General features: G+C 31.0%; 1 protein-coding gene across 3 annotated transcripts in view; it reads left to right on the top strand.

Moving 5' to 3' along the window:
- Nucleotides 1-24,170, top strand: part of LOC129235307 (talin-2-like) — a 249,247-nt gene that overhangs the window by 216,726 nt on the left and 8,351 nt on the right. For 2 of the 3 annotated variants that reach the window (XM_054869037.1, XM_054869038.1), the window contains exons 51-56: nt 1,618-1,743; nt 7,524-7,640; nt 11,756-11,941; nt 12,501-12,605; nt 14,770-14,875; nt 16,079-16,206. In XM_054869037.1, coding sequence (XP_054725012.1) covers nt 1,618-1,743; nt 7,524-7,640; nt 11,756-11,941; nt 12,501-12,605; nt 14,770-14,875; nt 16,079-16,206 — 768 coding nt within the window. Of the gene's footprint in view, nt 1-1,617; nt 1,744-4,354; nt 4,775-7,523; nt 7,641-11,755; nt 11,942-12,500; nt 12,606-14,769; nt 14,876-16,078; nt 16,207-24,170 lie in introns of those variants that run through there. The other variant, XM_054869039.1, reaches the window with a different exon arrangement.

Genomic DNA, 24,170 nt, shown 5'->3' with positions numbered 1-24,170 from the left:
AGTCTAAAAAATAATGAATTGATTCTGTAGGAAATAGGTCACAAAATTTTCATCACACTGTTGATTCTTATTTTAAATCGAATTTTTTGCATTAATAATTACTTCCCAGGAAAGTATTCAAATTGTGAAGTAATGAAAAGAAAGTTATAGGTAGTAATCAAAAGAGCTTAGCAAAATTTACTTTTTAACCTATAAGTTATTTGCCCTTCTCTCCCGTTATTGAGATATCTTATATAATTAAAAACTGAGCGTATGTACCTATGTATGTCCAAGCTTCTTCTCCCAAACGATAGTGAACTGACCATCAAACCAGGTATTGATGGATTCGTAATCTTCTCGTCTTCATGTTTGGCTATTTAAAATAATCCTCCGATAATAATTAGCGGAGATATCAATTAGAAACTTTTATTTATGACACTTAGATTTCAACATAAAATCCCTATTTTTCAAAGGCTTTCCTCTATTTAAATTATTATTCAGTGCTTCATCTCAACTTTCCGTAACAATGCTTTTATTAAAATGTATAGCGTTGAAGAAAATCATTGAGATGAAAGATCTGTTCCATTTTTTTCTCGAATATGAACAACTAAAATTCTTGTTTTTGTTTTGAGGCTTTTCTTGTAATCAGGGGATTTAAAATGTCTACTTTTTTGGGGATTTGCCGCAATTTGCCGCAAAATTTCAGGCTTTTTGTTTTGGTTCAAGCCTGAGTGTTGAACTCGCATCACTTGACATAACTTTTATTTTCGAGGTGGACCGTGCAAAGCCAGGCGACGCAGCTCGTGAGATCTTAAAGTCTGCCAAAGTTTTTTTAAAGTCACCAAATTTAAGGACTTATCAAAGAATGGAACGTACCACGGTACTTCACCATCTGCATGTAGCAGGACATCCATCTGCAAGGACTGAGAAAGATATCTTCCATTTCTTGTCAAAACTCGCTGTTTGGCGACTTCTGTTAAAATTTGACAGATTTTAAGACCTCATATTTTGGTTATGATGAGATGAGATTGAATTATTTATGCTTCCATGAACACTTTTTACCTTACTCTTTCAATTGTTACTTATGTATAGATTTTTTTTTCCCATTATTGCACCACTGTGTGTTTTCCTGGTTATCATCACTTAGAGAGAAGTTCAAATATATGTTTTTTGTTTTTCTATTTAATATATTATTTTTGTTTAAGCTGGTGATAATTATGTTAAGAATTTAAAATTAATTTCTAGCAAAAATAAATGTAAAGGAAAAAAAAAGATAAAACCTTATCATTCATACTTTCAAATGCAAAAGTGTAAAAAAAATCAGTAGATAAATAAAATATATTATTGTGATAGGGAAATTTGCCCATCATATCTGTATTATTTTTTTATCAATTCGTGTTAGTTTGCACTGTGCAGTGTCACATTTTGCCATCATTTTCAGCATCTACTTTTTGTTTCTTGCAATGTCAATAAATGGTACCGAAAAATGGGGTGAATCTTCACTTTTAAAACTTTGAACATAAACAAAAATGCTCTTGAAATCTTTTTTAAAGGGCTTTTTAAAAATCTATTTATAGGAGTTTTTTTTTTAAATAAGCATTCTGATTATTTTTATCTATGTATTTTTTTTCGAATAAGGTATTGCTAATTAACGCTGTTAAAGATGTGGCCACAGCATTAGGTGATCTTATTCAATCAACCAAAGCAGCATCTGGAAAGAGTATCCATGATCGAGCAATGTTGCATTTAAGGGATTCTGCAAAAGTATGTTCAATTCAACTCACTGTAAATTATTTACTTTTATCATGCATAATTTCCTTTTTAAATATTTGAGTATCATTAATATTTTGCTGTGTCTAATTCTTTTTGGCTCATTGAACATTCATAAATGATATAAATGATTATTTTTTCCCTTTCAATACTTTCAATTACCTTTCATTACTGTTTTATATCTTTACATATACAAAAAAAAAATTCTGAATAAAAAAAGTAGAACTTAACTTTTTAAATCCAATTCCCTTTAATCGGACTGCCGCAGAGATGAATTACAACATTTACAAAAAAAAAAAAGAGAGAGAAAGAAAGAAAGCTGCTCTTCATCATTCGTTCAAAAGAAAATGAGTGAATAATCAAAAAATTTTAAACTTTGACTAATTGACACATTATGCACAGTAGTATAGCCCTGTATTCTATTGTATGTTTATTGATATATTTTTTTTATTCAGTTATAGTGTTTATATTTTATGTTTGCTATTTTTCAATGAACGATGCTGCCAAGCATTTCTCTCTTTTCTATAATACTTGTGATCCATTTTAGCCACATTCTAGCTGTTATGTATGGGATGTGTTAAAAATATAATACGTTCTGTAACCTGAAGGATTTGGTAGTCCAAGCTTCCTCCTATCCCAATTAATTTCAATTCAAAAAGTTATAATGAAAAATCAATTGTTTTTATTGGTTTTAAGTTGAATGTTTAAATCAATTCCCCCCCCCCTCCTTTCCCCCACACCCCTATAAAAGTATTTTTAGGCGATAATTTAGCCTTAAACTTATATATCGGCAAAGCAGAAATACTACGAGGTAATCTACTCCCAAGCTATTTAAAATACAGTGCAGGAAATAGCTTTTAAAACGAATTATTCCTTTATTATATTGTTACTTATTTTTATTGTGGAATGTCAGTTAAAAATTAGTAGAATGAATTTGATAATGCTTAATATTTGTAGTCTGCATGCAATAGTGTGCATTGTCTCAAGTCCTCACACTATGTTCTACTTTACATGCTGTGAGCTTTATTCCTGCCCATTGTGCTCTAAAACTAGCATTTTTACTATCTGTTTTTAGTACAAACTGTAACCCTTGGTTCATCTTTTTTTCATTACTATGAATATCTATCTCAGTTTCTATGGTATTAAGTAAAGCTTAAAATTATTCTTTTTAGTTTGAATTCATTTTCTGATATTTCAATGTCAATGAGAAGGATATTTAAACTTTAAAATCAACAAATTAGAACTAGTTTATAATATTATCATTTCATTAATATTTTTAATGTTAACTAACTAGTGTATGGGGAAATGAATTAAGATTCCTTTTAGGATATTTGTTTCACTTTTACTCTATTTTTTACGTATCGTTTTTTGAATAAGATATGCCTCTGTATCTTATCATGATAAATTATGTATTTTTAGGAGTTAAAATTCCAAAATTAAAACTGATCGACTTTTCTTCATGTTACCCGTATTGATACCCCAAGACTTAATTGTTGTAGGTCAGTAATTTAAAACAGCTGTCCCTTAGAAATGTACAAATACCTTGTAAGTTGAAAGATATAAAAATTTTTACACCTACAAAGAAAAAAAAACCTCTGAGCAAATGCAGAATTACCTAATTTATTCCTTACCTAACTATATGAATATTTTAAATCAATAGTTTATTAATACTTTAACAGAAAACTACATGAACATTTAGTAACTGTTATTTCACTTATTTATTATTTTTTTCATTACAATAATACTGTACAATACCAAATTTGTAGAAGTAATATTCTTATATTATCCATAATAAGGACCATATGCCATTTACTAGACTTCAATGGGATGGATATCATTCAGGATCATAGTCACAATGTGAAGGTTATCATATGCTTTTGTGATATTCAACAAGAGTTCTTGTATTCATTTAAGTAGAATACAGCCATTACAGGCAGAGATACCTTTGGAGTGACGTTGTTCACAACATCCATGATAACCATATTTCAGAATGTATTTTAAAACTTATTCTTGATAATATTGCAATTTTGACATGTAAAAGTAGTTTGAGCATTGTTCATAAATTTACCTATGCAATATAGTGGAGCACCACAAATCCGCCACTGTCCGGAATCAACGTGGATTTTTTGGGTTTATAATGACCCATTTTGCTATAATTTGCCCAAACAACTGTTTTACTACATAATTTGCAGATAATATGTTATATTTTATTACCATGCATTATAGGCATTTTTGACCTTCCATTGTGTATTCAACTTTTCTTCATCCTTTTCATTATCATTATTCATAAATTTACATTTAAAAAAAAATGTTAGTTTCAGAACTGATGTGTTTGCCTTTTTAACAAAACACTTGTCCCTTTTCTGAGCATGATTCTTCATTTCTTTCTTGCATGTAATGTCTCTGATGCAGAGAACACAGATGAAATATCACTGGATGTCGCATGTCATTTCTGCATGATTGGCTGTGTGCTAGTCTGCAGGACGGTATGTTATGAAAATGCTTCAGTGCATGTCATGTGATGCCATCAGCTAATAACATAATAGTTTTGAAAGTTTCTGGGCATCAGTGGTAGATGACATCTCTGTTCTCTGTCTCAATACAGGTACAGGCGCAAGTACGAGAGAGTTGCACTTCAGATGAGTGGTTTGTGTCAGACCAAGAAGATGAACTTATTCGTTTGCTGTCTGAGCAATCTGAAGCTGTAGATGAAATCGACACAACTCCTCTATTTGTTCATTAAAAATTATCAAGTCATCTTATTTGAAATTCTGTTCATGTATACCTGCAAGAAATACACTTTTATCAAACATCGATTGAACACTTATTTGTGTCCCTCAATGCTAACTTTTCAGTATTAGCTTGGAACAATATATTTTCTTTTTATTTTCTATATTTCAACTAGTGATGTGCAATAATATTGTTTACTTTTTCTTGATATTGTGAACATGTGTATCTTATGTCATGCAATACAATATATGTTGTAAAATTTGTAAATAATAAAGCTGAAGTAATGTATTCAAAATTTGTGCAAATCTTGAAATAATAAGCATCTTTTATTTAAGTATTTGTTATTAGTTTACTTTTTATAATTTTATTTATTTTTTATTTTATTTATTTATTTATTTATTTTTTTTATTGGCTAAGTTTTTGGCTTATTTTCGCTAAAAATAAAGAAGTTATTAGTAAAATAAATTAAGATTGAGGGTTCAATAACTGAATTCAAGTGCATATAATTTTTTCATACAGTAATATTCTCCAACTGTACATCTTTTACGAGGGAAAAATTCATGTTGATCATGAATTTACATTAATATTCCTAATAAGTTTTTGTTTCATTTATTTATTTTTTTTTTTTATTTTTTTTTTTTGCCCCCTCCCCTCCTACCCAATGTTTGTAAGCAAAATATAATAATAATATCATTTATTTCTTGTATACACAGGCGTCCTTTGTATAACACAGTATTTGTACAACGCGGTTTCAATATTACACAGTACCAAATTTGCGATTATTATAACACAGTTTCGATATTACACTGTACGAAACTTGAATTTAATACTTCATGATTCTGATATAATGCAAAAGTTATGTTTAAAAAAGATGGGATTTCATTTTTGTTTAATACATTCTGTTCATGTTTGACAATAACTCGAATAAGTTTTTACTTTGTTTTTATGAAACTTGGTTAAATATAACACAATACACCTCCCTTAATTTGCATTATTTCAAAGTCTCGTATGACACAGTTTTGATGCAACACAATTTATATTGACATGATTTTTACTATGTACATGATTAATTAGTTTAAAAAATAAGTTATTTTTTTTTATAAATCTTATATAACATGGTTTTGATACTACACAGAACGAATTAACCATGTTAAACAAGGGATGCCTGTAAAGTCTTTTATTCTTTGATAAATACATGGTATTTTTTAAATACATGGTATTTTTTTTATTGCTATATTAAAACTATACAAATAGATCATTTTTTAAATTCATTTGATATGGAATCCTATGCTTTAGTAAAACTACTCCTTCATTCTAAAACTATTGACAATGCTTGAAAGTTTCCACTCATTTAATGGATTAATATTAAAGGCTGTTATTTTTACTAATTTAATAAATGGTTTAAAATTGGAGAAATTACTGAACTTCTTCATGCAGCTAAAAATTTCAGTAGTACTTACATTTTTAGAAGCTCAGTAGCTTCCTGGTAGCACTTCACACTTCCACGCCGCAGGGTTGGGGATGGTCCACTCAACCTTTCATTTCTTCTGTGGGTTGATAAAACAATTACTAAGCGTGCTTGGGAACTAAACCCTGAGGGTTCTGCGTTTGGCTGACCACCTAACTTGAACATCTGCCTCGCACCCCAGACCCCTCTGTCATGAAAACAGAGATGGGCACAATAGGCCTTGGCCCCCAGATGATGTTGCACCACTGAGTTCAGTTTTAGCTTAGTTTACTTTCTTTAAAGCATAATTTATTTCATAAGTATTCTTGCTCAAATGTGGTTTAAGTTTGGAAAACAGAAAGATATCCCAAACACATTTATAATTTTTGTTTTAAAGTATTTTATTATCTAAAGTTTATGTGGTAAACATGTCCAGAAATTGTTAACAAGAAGAAAATGGTTTGTATTACATCAATATTATTTGGCATGCCAAAGGTTTAAACAGCATTTTAACTACTTCATTTCCAATGTTTTTATAATTCATTTATTTATGTTCTGTTTGTTTTTATCAGTCATAAGCAGAAACAGTTAAAAATCATGCATAAATGAAATCACTGCTTTCATTTGTTTGTAGAAAATATTCCTGCCAACAATCGTTTTTAGTTCCCTTTCAAATTATTTTCACTCTAGTTGCTTTCAAGTACTTCTAAAGGTTTTTTTTTTTTTTCCTTCCAATTTTCCTTGAAAAACCTGTTTGTGTAAATGTAAGGTTAGAATTTCCACTAGTACTAACATTTGAACTTAGTATACCCCTTACATCCTACAACTTGATCCAAAAATTAATCATTAATTAAATAATCTAAATGTGTGGGATTAAATGCATTTTTGTATCTGAAGTGTTTCATATTTAAACCAAAACCCTATTAATATCTCTGGTTTACTGTTTATGATAAATTTATTAATAATTGAGCTATCCTTCAAATTAATTTTAATCCTTTGGCATGATATGTTTATTAGGGTGGTTCAAAAAAAAACTTTTTTTCAGCTAGAGTCCAGGACCCCCCCTACCCCCCCCCCCCCCCTATTTTTTAGACTTACTAATAGTATGCTGTAAAAGTTTTAGCTTCTTACTCAAATTTTGAGATGGTGCTCAATGAACCCTGAATTTAACTTTAGCCATAGCATAGAAAATGTAACAAATTTAGAAACATTTAATTTCCCCAGTTGTTTTTTTTTTTTTTTGTAAATAATTATTTTATTGTAATGTATATGCATAATACTCTTGCACATTATAATATGTAGCGTTGTTTTTTTCATTTCAATGTATTTTTTTAACCCCCCTCTCCTCACTGATGAAGTTTGGGGGAGGAGGTTGAGCACCCTCTTTCAGTTGAAATAGGAAGCTAAAATTCTTCCAGTATATTGCTATCCACAAGTCTAAAAGTATTGAGGGGTGTCCTGGTATATAGGAGTAAATTTTTTTTTTACATGTATTTTTGAACTATCCTAATATTTATGTAAATGATAAGAATCCTTGTTTCAATAATACATATACATCACCAGAATTGTAATTTTGTTTTTCTTATAATTATTTCAGCTGATGGTAACAAATGTTACGTCCTTGTTGAAAACTGTAAAATCTGTTGAAGATGAACACTCTCGAGGTACCAGAGCTCTTGAGTCAACTATTGAAGCTATTGGGCAGGAAATACGGGTAAATTCTTTTGCATAACTGTTGTTTATTTTTAAAAAGTACAGTATAACCTCAAATTAAAGATTTGACTGCATTGAATGTCTATGCTAATCGATTTAACAATATCCTTGATTTCACGATAACTTTTTCCAATCTTTTGACAATCGTTAAGTCAGGGTTATACTGTATTTGAACCCTCTCTGCATCTGATGAAGCAGAAAGCATTTCACTTTCTGTTCTTTTGGGGGGGGGGGGACTTTTAAACCACTAAAGTGTGTCATAGAAGATTTTGGTACACATGTTGATTATAACTTAGTCTTTTCAGCTAAAGCAACAATTTTTAGTAATGTTTTGGAAGTCTAGGAATGTGGTAAATCCATTACTTTTAAGAATTGGAACTTAAATGGAAACAAACACTTCCAACTGAATTGCATTTCATCAATGTTATAGAAAAATATGTCAGCTAGGGAAGAAACTAGCCAACCTTTTATGTAAAATATATATAAAAAAAAATGTTAATTCAAAACCCCTGTTGAAAATTTATTTTACTGTGAAGTAAAAAAGCCTATAATTTTTTACTGGTTTTAGCCTTGCCCCTTGTTGAATCTAATCAAAAATCAAATCGATAATTTATTTCTTAAAACCACAAATTACATTCAGTTTCACTGTTTAATTTTAATTTTTCACATAATTCTGGTAAGACATGATTATGACAGCATTTGTAGAATGACCGGAAGGTGATATGATAGTGTAAGTGTATAATCCCATCAAAAACATTCTGTAAAAAACTAGCCAAGTCTCGATGGAGCTGCTTGTTTATCTCTAAAAAGTAGTGAAATCTAGACAAAGTCATGACAAGTCTAAGGTTCCTTACTGCGATTTCTTTATTATTATAGTTAATGTTGTGTGACTTGGCCGTTAGACATTCTTTATACCTTAGTGGGTACAGGTCAATTTTGTTTACACGTTTTCCAAGTGGCAATTTTCCATCGTCAACGGGTAGTGGTTCTGGCGAAAGATTGGTGCAATGGTGTCATGGAGCACCTGGTTTGTACCCTTGTGTACCCTTTAATGGCCAAGTCACACAACATTAACTATAATAATAAAGAAATCGCAGTAAGGAATCTTAACCTTGTCATGACTTTGTCTGGATTTCATTACTTTTTAGAGATAAACAAGCAGCTCCATCGAGACTTGGCTAGTTTTTTACAGAATGTTTTTGATGGGATTTCACTTCTTTTTGTAGAAACATTTAATTTGTGTAATGTTCGAGTAGACTAAAGTTAGGCTAGATTAAGTTAGAAGATGGCGTCCCACTACGCTGGACTTTTGCAATGACAGTCGATTTTTTTATGTACCAATAGTAGAAGGGGGCATTACCATATCTCTAATGCACCTGAGGGTTCTTCATTAGATACTTCAGCTTTCGATTTTTGACATCAAATGAAGCGGTCCGCCAAGTTGAATATTTTTTGTTAAAGGTTGTATGTCGATCTCTAATTGTTTGGTTTGGCTCTTGTGTTTTCTAATCAGGGTCACTCCAGATCTTCAATTAGCCTAGTTTTTATAGTTTTCTCTTTTATGTGGCCATCAAACCCTAACTCTGTACCAAATTTCATCTGAGTTTATGGGAAGTACTAGTTCTATTTTGATGATAGTGAGTGAGTGAGTGTCATAAATGCGAAACTTTGCTTTCGCTTAACTTCGAAACTAAATGACTTACAGACTTGAAATTTCGGATTTTAAGTATGTGATTATAGCTTACTGGATGACAAAAATTTCTGCGTTCTAGTCTCATCAGAAAGTTCTCAAATGGGGGCCTGAAAATGCGGCGAAATGGTTTCAGTAAAGGATGGTACAGCAGTGTTTGCTTCGCGCTCGACTTGGGCGGGGGCACTGCCGTGCCCCCAAATATGAACTTCAATGCGCCGTATACCAATATTAAACTCTGTGATTCACTGTTGGAGGTTGGAGATTTTTGCTGAACATTGTATTATTTGAAGTGCATAGTTATCGCACAAAAGAAAAAAAAACTTTATAAATAGTTGTCGCATTAATGTCTCAATCAGAATAAACAACTTTTTTAAAAGTTCATCTGTTTAGCTCCTTTCTGCTGCAAAATTTGTAAAATAGATACATAAGACTATTGTATGTCACTAAAGGTGGTTAAAATTCATATCCATAGCTGCCAACTTGTGCCATTTAGCCGTACATTGTAAGATTGTCAGACGTTTTGTACGTTCTTATGGCAGTTTGTACAATTTATATGAGATCTGCGCACTTCTTTATCGGATAACAGCATGGAGAACATTATAATCTGTAAGAACTTAGAGAAAAATTCGTGTTTTGAACAAGTTTTTGATAGACAATTTTTGAAAGCTGCAAAATCAGCTACTTTTCAAAATTCAAAGAAATAAATGTTTATTTGTTTAATTTTCTTAATTTATTTATTTTTTGCTTATAAAAGCACAGATCAAATAAAGGTAAGGATCTGAAAATATTATAATACTTTAAATTTACTTTGCTTTATAATGGCCAAAAAAGCATAGAAATATAGCCATCGCGTACACATTAAGATTTTTTAAATTTGCATGTTGGCAGCTATGCATATCAAGCAAAATCTTCTGTTGAAAGTTTGTTTCAAAACTCTAAGATTTTCCTTATGTGTAATGTGTCTTGTCAAAATAATTGTATTTTTTTGATTTTTAAAACCCCAAATTTTCAGTTTATTCTCATTTTCATAGTGAATAGCTAATATAAGTATTTTTGGGAAAGAAAAAAATATATAACCTACTACAAAATTTCTCTAAAATGTGAAAAATAATTTTTCTTTGGACACCATTGATAATACTTTTAAACATAATTTTTGATGTTTGTGGGAAAACAAAAAGTACAATCATGTGTAACCATATTTCATTCATATTTTTCCGAGAAGCCACCCAAAGTAGGACCAAATATTGGTACCGTTACACAAATATGCTGTTATCAATGTATAGTGCGTGCGAATGGTATTGAAGCATCTTGGCTCATTTAAATTTATAATTGTAGTTTAATTATTGCTACAAATGATTTTATCTATCGCTTTTGCATCAACCTTCAAAAATTATGCTTAAAAGTGTTATAAAAAATAAAATTATTTTTCACTTTTTACAGCAATTTTGATCTGCAGTTTTGAAGTTGGTTCAATTTCATTTATCAAAAATATTTTAAATTCATTCTTGTTGTGTAAATGTATTTCAGAAATAGTATGATGTTACTATCACAAAACTTCACCTTATTTTCATATAAATGCTCCATACTAAAAGAGAAAAACCTATATATGTGCCTACAACTAAGCAATTGACATTAATAATTAATTCTTGCTCCTCTTTGGAATTTATTTCTGTGCTAATTTAGTTAGAACCAAGTATTAATAGTTTCTCAAACTAATTTATCTTTCACAACATACAAGTTACTCCTGATAAAGATCCAATGTCTCTTCTCTTAGCCCCGTTATCTAATATTGGCATATATGAGGATAAAAATCTAGAGCAATGATGGTCAATAAATTTCATGCTTGCTCCAGAGAAACCTCTATTCAAAATCCTCATTAAGATTACAATTAATACTACTGCTGTAAGGTAATGAATTTTTATTGCAGTATTTGATCATTTAAGGGGGAAAATTCTGCTTCTACCCGTAATTTTTTTTCTTCTTAGGAACAGATATGGTCAGGCAAAGGTATGGTACATAAGTCGGACCAACCCCTATCCATTAACAAAAAAAAAAGAAAAAAATCAAAATCGGTTCACTTAAGTGAGACCCTGTGACAAAAAAAAAAAAAAAAAAAAAACATGCATACAGTATGAACTGATAACTGCCTCCTTTTTAAAGTCTGTTAAAAATGATTCTTTCATATATTACATTAGTGAGTACTGTGTCATTGTACAACTTTTGTTGTAATGTAAAGGGAAATAAATTTTGAACAATGACAAAAATTTAAATGTCATTTTGATTGACAGTTTTAATTTTGTTAATTTGAGAAAAAAATGATTTTTGACAGCTAAATTTTTTTGGCTTTTAAAACCTAAATAATTATTTAAACTTAAAACAGTGCTACAATTGTTTTGAAAATAAGTTTTTTTCCTCTCTATCAGGCTTATGAATCAGCAGATCCTCCAATGCGATCAGCAACTGCGGAAGAACTTATTAGATCTACCAAACCAGTGACCATAGCAACAACAAGAGCAGTTGCAGCTGGCAACAGCTGTAAACAGGATGATATAATAGTTGCTGCCAATATGGGAAGAAAGGCGATCTCTGATTTTCTTATGACTTCTAAGGTAATGCTTAATTTTTATTATTTTTATTAATTTTAAGAAAAATGAATACTTATCAAGAAAAATCTTTCTTTTCAAAAAAAAAAAAAAATTCTTTCACTACAAAAACTTATTATTTCATTCTAATAAATTTGTTTAAAGAAATAAAATAAATAGAAATATTTCAATAGGTTGATATTAAAATTGCTGCTTACAGTAGACTGATATTGGCTATTGAGATCAAACTTAATTTGCTTGAAGCAGCAGAACTAAAATTTGCTTGCATAGAGTGATCACAATATCATACAGTAACTCACCTGAAACTTGGAATGTCCCTAAAACAAATACTTATCTCCTCAACATTTCATATTTTAAGCACTAATCTTTTTTTATAACACCCCCCCCCCCCCCTTCCCAAGCATAGAAGCCATCAATTGTTGCGGTTCATGTAATCAAGCTTAAAAATCCTACTGTTGCTAATCTAGCATTTTTCAGTTTCTTGCCCAGTTGATGTTTTATGTACAAATCTGTTGTTATATATTTGAGTGCATATGTATTAATATGTTACTTTGCTTGTATTTAGGCTGCAGCATACACATCTGAAACACAGGAACTGAAAGTGAGAATTTTGAAAACTGGTTCTAACAGTGCAACTCATTACTGGGATCTGTTGAAAACACTTCATTTTGTAAGTTTCAGTAAGCCTTTTAAGGAATGTTTTTCTGTTTAGGTTTCTTATATCTTGATTTGCCCTACTTTAAATAATTCTAATGTTGTGTTCCATGTAGTATGAAGATTATTATGCTAATACATATACAGGTGTCTCTCGTATAAAATGGTTAATTCATACCGTATGGTATCGAGTGTGTTATACAAGACTTTTTTATAATTTTTTTTCCAGTGCGTTGAACAAAAATAAAAGTAAATTTTTAAAAATTTGTTTTATATCAAAACAATTTTGTATTAAATTCAAGTTTTGTACTATGTGATATTGAATCTGTGTTATACTAGTCACAAATTTCGTATAATGTTATACGAGGAATGCCTGTATTAAAAAAAAGAGGAACTGTGTTATTTATTGCGTATTTAATTTTTGGATCTCGCAAATGCACCAAAGGGCATTTAGTATTGACATATCGCGTACACTTATTTCATGTCATTTAAGTTTGAGGTTATTTACCCTGGATGGATTTAACAAATTTATATGTTTCCATAAGAAGGCTACAGCAGTTTTTGCCATTTTAATCTTGAGCAAAGGAGAGTAAGAAGGGATATGATCCAGTTTTATAAAGTTTATTTGAAATGGAAGATATTCATTGGCTACATTTCTGCACAGGTGGCAAAACCAGAGGTCATTGTTTTAAGCTTTTTAAACCCCAAGCTATTCTTGAAATCATAAAAAATTACTACTTCAACAAGTTTGTAGACCTTTGGTATAGCAGCAGTTACTTGCGATGGTGAGGCTAGTTTTAAAGAAGGCTCTTGATCTTCATTGGGGAATGATTAAATGACTACGACCAGCCTAACTGGACCCAGAGCCTGTTGCTGGTCGTCACTTATGTAGAGTCAGACCTCAATAAAAGGTCACCCGTCAGGACTTCGCAGAACTTACCTTGTAACTGATTTATACACTTTTATCTATGAATAAGGATGTACATAAATAGTATAATTCTTTGCAAATTTTATTGCTTGCAAAAATACCATTTATTAGGTATAACTTTTTAGTAAAGTCAAACCAATTAAAATTAATGAAATCAAAAAGGAATGATAAAATTCTAATTAGCAAATTTTAGTTAAGAATAAAGCTGTGCACAAATATGCTCAAGCAAAGCATGATGTGTACAACGTAACTTACTTAAAATAATCCTTAATACAGAACTATAGGAATTTTTCTTTAATTTTTGTACAATGTTTTATAAGCTTTAGTTTTCTTAAAAATTTCTTCAACTCTTGGACAACTTGTAAAAAATATCTCATGACATTCATGCTGAGTGCTTCTGTTTGTGTCACCACTTAACTTGTTAGTATTACTGTTGTTATACGTATTATCTACTGCATTCTCTGCACCTTATATGTTAATAGCAGCAATGACGTTTTGATGATACAAGATCACATATGGACGAAAATGCTTTAGAATTTAACCTTTGTAGTGCTGAAATCATCCGAAGAAAGTTAGAGAAAAAAATGACCTTATAAGCAATCACTGTATTTAAAACCTGATAATCTGTCCAATGGTCCATAACATAGAATTCCAATTCAATGAGCTGGGACTTTAGATAAGTGACCTTATATGCAGGGGGTCTCATATGTTGTAAACCTTACATCAAGGTCTGACTAATTCTTTGAAGGAAATGATACACCGCAGTGTATAAAGATAATTTAACATAAATATATCTTGATTTTATTAAAAGTGAGCATTTAATGCAATATAAAACATCACTGAAATTTCCTATTGATGTTCTTGAAATATCGTTGTTATTAGGCACCTAAAAAAATTAAGCTTTTTAAATGACTATCTATTTCTTATAGTCCGAAAAATGCAGTACTTATTGCTATTTTGTTTTTCTAATCTGTTCTCGAGCTTATTTCATTTTTGTTTTAAGAAACATGTTACAATGCATGCATAGAAGGAGAAATTCCCCTTGTGAAGAAAAACATCTTCAAATCTTAAAACGACTATTTGGGATTCCATGTATGTAATCAGTTGAGATAATTTAACTTCTATGTGAATTTATCTCAACTGATTGCAACCTAGTTTGATATTTACATTGTAAGAATTTTTAAATTTGCAGTACTTGAACCATTTATATTTTATAACTGGTTTTTATTATTTATTTAATTTTATTTTAAAGGTAATTCAAAAGCCGAGCAGTGAAGGGAAAGAGCAGCTGCTAACCATATCAAAAACTATTGCTCATACAATTCAAGATGTTATATCTTGCGCTGAAGCCTTAAAAGGTAAGTTATTTTTTTCTATTATTGAAAACAAAAGAAAGGAAAAATTAACAGAAATAAAAATAATTAGTATTTGGTAAACCAATATAGTAAAAATTAAATGCAAAAAGCCACTAGCTTTTTTTTATTTTTATGTTCCTCCTTGTTTGCCATCAGAATAAGGTTAATCTAAGATATGTGACTGCAATTTTTACAGCAATGTAGGCTTAATATTATGTTCTATTTCCCATTACAGTTCATGAAGGTTTTTTTCTTAATGTGATTTTATTATGCAATATATGTTCTCTTTATTGCTGCTGATACATTTTTCTGATTTGTGAGTTTAAGGATTTCAGCTTGTTTTTAAATGAAGTTAATTTAAAACTCTTGTCAAAATTTAACAATTTTTTTTTATTTTATAATCAACAAAACTTTTATGTATAACTAATTATTTGAAAGATATTTTATTAAACAGTATCAATATTTCATTAGTAAGAACTAAAAAGCACTGATGTCTGTCTCAGCAGCTAATAAAAATATTACTAAAGTAAATGAAGTCCAAAATTTAGTTTAAAAATGTGATGACCTTTGAAGTGCTTGCTTGTTTGCTTAATGAGTTTTTGTGCTTTGTTTGTTAACAAAAATATTTATTTTTGCATTCCACTGACATTTTTTTGACATTATGGCATATCGTCGCCTCACAGCAACAGTAGGATATCTTAGTGTTATTCCTGGGATTAGATGTCTTAGTGTTGCTCTGAGGCAACGATATATTGTAGCTTTTGTGAACAATTTTATACTTATATCAAAGCCCACTTAAGTGAATGGTAGTTTAATTATTTTGCTTTAAAAAAGTTATAAAAGGAAATATTTCAACTGTGTCCACTTCTTACTATGCATTTAATTGAATTATATTTTTTTTAATTAATTTTATTTTTCCTTTATGTTATTTATTGATGGTGAAACATATATGTGATTATAATTTTAAGTCAATTTCTCTCAATTAGTATGTTTTCCTGTCTTCATGTTCTTTTTTTTTTTTCTCTCTCTTTCAAGAACTAGCATTAATTCCAAATTGCCCTTAAACTAGTTTAAATCTTGTTTCTCAAATAATTTGTTGTTGGTTTGTCAATTTAGTATATAATGTATCATTTATTATTGAAAATTGTCAATCACATGTAAATGTATTTATTTATTTATTTTTTTTTTTTTAATGATTTAATCTAGGATCGGATTGGGAAGATCCAGATGATCCTATGGTGATTGCAGAAACAGAATTATCTCATGCTGCTCTTACAATTGATGCTGCTGCAAGAAAACTAGCAAGCTTGAAACCACGAATAAGCAAACATCATGTAAGTCATAAGTCCATGCATAAATTGGAGCATATTTTTCTTTTGTTTACAGGAACTCGCTTAGATTCTAAAACGCTATTCAGTGGCTGTTAGATATGTTTGATATTCTTGGTTGTTGAATTTGTTTACAACCAAGAATCAGACATATGCTGATAGACATTGGATTCTTCTGCAAGACTAGAGGCAAAACGCAAAATGAAGCACTTTGAAGATAGATTTGTATGTATGGGGTGCAAAAGATCTTGTTTGCTGTTTGTTCAACTATTTGGTAATATTTTCAATCATATTTACTTTTCAGTTCATTATCATTTCAAATGAAATTTTCAGTCCTGTGTTTTGTGTGTTAAAATATTGAGTTTTAAGCATTGTTAGTTTGTATTTCTTTGAGTGTCCAATAATTTCTTACAACTTCCAGTAAAACTGCAATTAGTAATTTTGGATGTGCACTGACAACAGTTATCAACAGGGGTGATTGTGTTCCAGTAGTGTACCGAATTTCCGGTATTTTTGGACGCATTTCCGGTATTTTTATGTCCGAAAATACCGGAATTATGTTTTCTTTTTTTTTAATGCTTTTATCTCCCTACCTCCGCAATTTTTTTAAATTATATAATACTCATCAAATAAACCTGCAAGAGCCTTAAGATGGACACCTATCCCTTAAGATGGACAAATGTCAAGATAATTTGTATAACACCAGCTCAAAAGTAACATTGTAACCCATTAAAAATTTAATCAAATGTACACACAATATTTTGACTCAGAACTATTTAATACTATGGCAAAGGTGCACTTAAGTAATAGGGGCAAAAGATTACCCTCCCCCCCTCGCTTTGAAACTTTCAGGTATTTTTTGATGAACTCGCAATCACCCCTGTATCAATAATTGCAGAGTCAGATCATTTCATCATAGTGGATGAATGTTAGCATGTTGTTTCATTTGTCTTACATTATTGAAATTAATTTCGAGTGTGTCTTTATGAAGAGTATAACAGGGGTAATGGGTAATCACAAAAGAGTAACTTTGGTCCTAAAATGCCAAAATGTAAGATTTTTTTTTTGGGGGGGGGGGGGTTTGAATTAGGTCCTGCAAGACGTTTCGTTTATTGGGTAAAAATGACAATTTTGTTTATGTGTAAACTCTGATTAGTTGGAAGTACAAGCTGATGCCTAAGAACTAACATGCAAGTGCTCTTAAAATGTACGAAATCTTTGTGTTCCTGTAAGCTGGATATTTCTGTTACAAATTTGCATGATTTCATTTGTTTTAATAGCCTGTGGGTTCAAATAGGATGCGTATTTTGCTTGTTATACGTTTTTATAGACTTCAAAAGTACCAAATGAATTGTGTTTGTTGTAATAAAAGGGCTTCATAGATTGTGTCCAATTTAGTGTCCTTTTCTCAATAGGTTAAAGCTTAAACTTATCATTCTCAAAAGAATACGGACTTAGAGTCATGCATGAGGAAATCTTTCCGAGAAAGGTGCCATTTTTTTTCGCATATAATATTACCAAGCTTTATAAAGTGACTGTTGCAGGTAGACATCAACGGAGTAGGACAAATGGGGTCCCCCTACAAAAATAAAAAATAAAATACATTAAAAAATGTTATGAACAATTGTTTTCTGACCTTGCTGTTAAAACAGCTTTTCAATTTGCCTTAGACAACTGAGCATAAAAACCTCATGCATCACTTAGCCAAAATTATTTAGATTATTTTTTGCTTGCTTTATTTTTTTTAAATCTATCAGTTTCCTTGCATTTTAAATCACCATTTTAAGGTAATATTTTAATGTCAATGAATTTAAAACCTATAAGATTTTTTGAAATCATCTAATATTAGAAATATCAACTGCTTTCTAAATATTACAAGCTAATACGTATAACAATTTCATATATTGCAAGAAAATATGTTATATATGTTTTGCCGTATTTGTTTCTGAATTGCAATAATCAAAAAGTTTGAAAACCGTACATTTTTGTTTCAAAGATTTCAGTCTGTTAGTAAATGTTGGTCATAGGCAGATTTACGGGGGTGCCAGGGGGTGCGCTGCACCCCCAAAATTTTTGGTTGGGTTTTGAAAAAAAATTAGTTTAGTATATTTCACTCAGAAATGCAGTTGAGGGGAAAAAATTCATAGCTGCTATACTAGTAAATTTACTTGAATCCAGTGTACGCACGTCACTAGTGCAAGATCACCGCACGTCACTAGTGCAAGAAAAACATAACTGTGCTCATAATAAGAATTACAGTAATTTTATCCATTTGGGGGGAAAAAAACCTAATAAATAATTTCATGCAAATAAAGAAACTTCTCAAACAATTTATTGTTCAGTTCTGTGTTATTGTATAGAATAATTGCATGTTCTGTAATTGGACATTTATTCGTATATCAATACAAATTCTTCTATTTTAAAACAACAATAGCTAATAAAGTCCAAAAAAAAAACATGGCTATTCGGAACTCCAGCGCTCGAATACGCTACCTTGCGGTGGTTTTACAAAACTGCAAATGAAACTAAAACATTGCCACGTTGCGTTCCACGTGTGTCTGTTGACGTAAACACAGGCAGTTTGTTCTGAGTATTTGTTAACGTAATCGATGTGTCTTAGTTTGCTTTCAGCTACAGAAATTAATTCGTCCCTTAGTAGTATTCTCGAGCTTCTCAAAATAATGTTAGTTTTCATTATTTCCTTAATAATTGGTGAAAGCGAAAATTCTGGATTAACAAACTTGGATAACGTTATACAAGGTAAAAAATTTTATTGTTTTGTATGAATTTGTAAGAATATGGGGGGTTTTTTTAATCTTAAATTAATTAAACTTACCATATTTTACAGCAGCATTTAGTTGGAATGGACAGTATGCAAAATATTTTCTTGAATATATTATCGCAGAACAAAATGAAAAATGTTTCACCGAGAAAGAATTTACTTTATTCCTTTTATTCTCAGCTGAAGGATCGCCAAATTTGTTTAGGGTTATAGTTTTGGTATTGTGCGAGCAAAGTAGCCTTGGCGAGATTTTGCGTTTTTAGTTAAACCATTTTTAATTTTTATCATGAGTGGAATAAAATGGTAGTAAGATTACAGAATTCGATAAGTAAAAAGAAATAATTGTCAATCAATTGAAAAGAAAACTACCACCATATATCCGTGAGAATTTTGTTGATGATTTGCATAACATGACACAATTAAATCGTAACTCAGAAATTAGAAAAATCGAAACAGAAAATTTTTAAATTAACCGATTCGAGAATTCAAGAGAAATAACTCAGCTACAAATGGAAAACAAGCGCTAGCCAAAGCAAAGCAAAGAAGTATCATCTTCTTTTGGTAATAATTTGTAATGTCATATTAAATTTTCTAGCATTAATTGTTATTCTTGTCAGGCCACAATTATTATTTAGTTTTATCAAGAATTGATAAATATCGAATTCAACATCGTGAAAATGGCTGCTTAGAACTATGAACTACGTAGTTTGCATTAATGTTTGATGTTTAGTAATGCTTCTTGAATTCTCATTTCTTTCTACGTGAGTCAGAATATCAACAAGACTTTGAAAATTAATTTAAAAAGAATAAAGCGAAAAAATCATACGTACAAACAAAAATCACAACACTTTTAGCATTTTCTTCGTTACCATGTGCGTTTGTTTTAGTTTTCAATTCCGCCATTAGACAGTGACTTCAGTGCCCCCTATAGTTCGTTGGAGTTGCGAATTGCAAGAAACTTGATCAATAAAATCTACACCGAAATCAACCGAAAACCAACAATTTTAAGGTAAATAATCAAAAATTCTTGAAGGAGGACTTCCGGACATTTTGCTGCAGTTGTGCATCCAGGGGGGAAGGGGCATGAGACTGGTGACCCTCCCCACAAAATGCTGAGTAGATGTTTTTTAAAAAAAATATTCTTTATTATTGAAGAGAAGAAAAGATCTCATTCTAGGAAAATGCAGTTATTTTACGAAAAAAAAAAGAATGTTGGGGAAAAAATTTGTAATTTCTCTTTCAATAAGAAATATTGACATATAAATTTTTCAACAGCTTCAGATTATTGACGGCGAATTGTGTGCCTTCTCGCACAATCCTCTTTCTTTCATATCTCCCCCTCCCTTTTTTTTTTTTTTTTTGATTTTTTTCTACTTTGTTTTCATTTTTTCTATTAGTCCTCAAAATGTTTCTTCTCCAAAGCCCCTTTCTCCACTTAAAGTTATTACAGAGTACCTCAAATTTCGTTTCTTGGGCTTCACTTTCGCAAAATTTCCTAGGAAGAGCTTCTAATCACCTAAATACATCGAAAATCGTTTAAAATTGTGCTTTTGGAGCTTCAGTTTTGAAAAACTGCGCTGTCCCTAACGTTACCAAATATGGTCTTGCACTCGTGTTTAAGACTTTAATTTCGGAAAATATTCGAACAAGGGCCTCTGACTCCCCTTTCTCTATTATTATTCAAAGAGTGTTAATATTTTGGTTTTGAAAACTACTATTTCGAAAAATTTAAGAAGGAGAATCCTTTTTTTTTAATACTATGGATTATTGCAGAACTTCATTTTTATTACTTCAATTTCGAAAATTTTCCAGGGGAGAGCTCCAGAACACCCCGTCCGATAACAGCATCAAAAATTGTCCTCCGTAGTATTTTTGGAAATTCAATTTTGAAAAGTTAAAGAGGTAGCGTGGGGGAGGGGAGGGGGTTACGTATTTCTATCTGCTTTTCAAAAAATCTATTGGAGACAGTCTATGAGTCTCATTCATAACCCAAACTATAAATATGGACTATAATCACATTTATAAGACTAAAATTTCTAAAAATAGCCTTGGAGCCACACGTACCTTTCTTGCCTCTAAAATATCAGCGAGAACTGTAAAACTGCGTTTTCAAAACTACTATTTCAAATTTTTTCTGGAGCGTGAATCCCATTCCAAACCAGTAGCTAGATTCACCCATTGCTTCTAATATCGACTTTCGTTTAAGACTTTTTCTGCAGTTTGAAATATTAAGAATTGCCTATCCCCTAATCTTACTAAATATGGTTTACATTGCGTTTTTTAGGCTTAAAAGTGTGTCCCGCCCTAAAATTATTTTCTGATTTCGCCACTGCCTTCTTATTCCGGGAAAACTCCCCCCCCCCCTCCTCAGATCTCTGTTATTGTTGCACCCCCAACTATTTCGGCCTAAATTTGCCTATGATGTTGGTCAATATTTTAATGATGAAAATTTTCTTATTGTTTAAAACATATGAAATTTTATTTTATATATGTGAGACAGTAATAGCAAAAATGGTGTAGGTCAATAGAATAAAATTTTGAGTACAGTAAAACCTCTCTGATGTGGACACTAACGGGACAAATTTTTTTTGTCCGCAATAGAGAGGTGTCCGCACGACAGGGGCCAGAGGCGTAGGAACTTTGTAGAAGTAGGGAGAGCTGGGACACAGTATAAGAAGTGTCTTGAATCTAAGGGGCAGAAGCAGAGGCGCAACCAGAAAATATTTTTTTTTGGGGGGGGGGGGGGCTTTTAAACGTTTTTCCCCATAAAAAATTGACTTCGAAGCTTCCATCTCTTATTGAATATTGTATATATACAATTGTTTATGGAGAGAATGAGGTGATTAAACTTCTGGTTTTGAAAAGGAGTCGGTTCGTACTCGAAGATGAGCACGTAGAAATAGAGGTGTTTCGGGGTCTCTCCTGGAAAATTTTCAAAATTCTTGTTCTAAAATCGAACTTATAGGTGATCTTTGATAATGTTAAGGGGAGAAAAGGTTCGAATACCCTCCCTGAAAATTTTTCGAAATTAATGTCTTAAAACGCGATTATATACCATATTTGTTGCCTTTAGTGACAATATGACCCGAAGGATTGTCCTCGATCGATTTTTCGAACGATTTACATCTCCGTCCCAATATTTCGAATTGGAAGTCCTAAAAACGTAATTGTATTCAACCTTCAATGATGGCACGGGAAAAGGCTGTACTAGGGCTCTACTCTGGAAATTTTTTAAAATTGAAGTCCTAATAGAGAGCGTTTTTCAATGATGTAATCAGAAAAGGTTCAGAGGTTTCTTCTTAATTTTTTCGAAATTGTAGTCGCTGAAAAACGCGACTGTGGATCATATTGTTGGCGTTAGGGGTCCAGTAATTTTTTTGAAATTGAAGTCCCAAAAACGGAATATTACATAATCTCCGATGTTGTTGGAGGGCAAGGCATTTAAGGACTCTCTTCCGGAAATTTATGCTATGCGCATAAACCAAAAACACAATTCGAAATTTGATGTTTTTTCTCTCTCAATAGACGTAAATTGGTTTGAAATGTCTCTAAATTAGTTAATTTATACCATTCTATAGTGAAGTGCTTGATAAAATGCTTTAAAGACAAGAATCGGATCGATAACAAGGTATAAGAAAATGTCAAATGCAAAGTTAACAAAGCGTGATCGGAGATTTACAGTTAAAAAAATTATGAAAAATACACCTTTGAGTGATGAAAAATTTTCTGCAGAATTGAATGAAACATTTTCGTTTAATTTCCCCCTAAAATTATTCGCCAAGTTCTCTGATTACCTGGATTAAATGGGATCTCTTCCTGCAGAAATTTTCTTGTTCGTGCGAAAAACAGAAAGTTTACGTTTTCCGCCGTAAAATCAATGATAAATTAGCTTAAAACATTTTGGAACAACGTCTTACTTAAAGATAAAAATTAATTCAACATTTTGGGTTAAATTGTTGCATAATTGTAAATAGAAAAAAAAAAGAGAAATTAAATCTAAAGAACTTAGTTGGGATCAGTTAATCAGGACGGTGAAGGTATTCTTGTGTGAGGGTGCAGGACTTGGAAGTTTGAAAATTTTCGATGAATCATGCTGTTCAGTGAAATATTTTTAAAAACAATTTCAAATTATTAGCCCAAAATTTGGCAATCGGAAACAACTTCGTTTTTTTAAATCAAGATAACGACAAGAAGCACACGTTTGCGTTTGGTGCCTCAAATATTGTCATTAAGCTTAGAAATATCTCCTCAATCGCCAGATTTAAACTTAATAGAACATATTTGGAGATATCTGGTGGATATATTACGAAAATATACTATTGAAACGGAAAACGAATTACAAACAGTAAGACTCGAAGTGCGGCTGAACACTTACTCAGAAATTGTTGAAAAAAAAAAAAAAAGAAAGAACGAAAAAGAAAACAAAAAAAAAATGAAATCTATTCCCAGGCGTTTAAAAGCTGTTGCTGATACTGCATGATATTCTACTAAATAATAACTTAGTAAAAAGTTAGATTATTCACTAGTTTTTTGACATTTTTTCAAAGTGTACGAAGACTTTTGTGAGATCAAGTTTCTGGCACTTTTTGATTATTGATTTCTTAAAAATCAAGTTTTATTATGTTATGAACAATTTTCATGTAGTTTTGTTAAAAAATAAACCATAGATCTTATAATTAAATACCCGTTCCAAAATATTAATTTTGACGAATCAATAATGGCGTATTTCATCAAAAATCGTGAGTGTACAAATACTTTTGGGAGCCACTGTAAGTATTTGGAAAGTTGAAATTATTTGAACAAGTTCAACATTATTTTAACAAGTACAAACAACCTTAATAACATTATCTCTTTTTGTGATCATTGGACTAATGGCGAATCCGGGGGGGGGGGGGGGGGGCGGCGGCTATGAGGCTGCAGCCACCCCGATACCAGAAATAAATTCTTTCATACTCTGTCTATGCATCTTAATGTTAAAAATATATATATATATAATTTCCTACATCCATTCTATCTTTATCAATTAATTTGTTTTCGCTCTTCTTAAGGTTGATACACAAATTTGCGATAATAACAGGAGTGTTAGTTTTCCAAAAAATTTCCCTTCAAATTTCTGAACTTTTTCCCTACCTGTTCCAAATATTTATACATTTACTCACTGAAAGAAGGAAAGGAGAAAAAAGTGTAG

This window comes from Uloborus diversus, chromosome 2 (genome assembly GCF_026930045.1).
Source record: "Uloborus diversus isolate 005 chromosome 2, Udiv.v.3.1, whole genome shotgun sequence".
NCBI classification, from domain to species: Eukaryota; Metazoa; Arthropoda; class Arachnida; order Araneae; family Uloboridae; genus Uloborus; species Uloborus diversus.
Note: the sequence above shows the minus strand (reverse complement) of the source record. Positions and strands in the feature narration are given on the sequence as shown.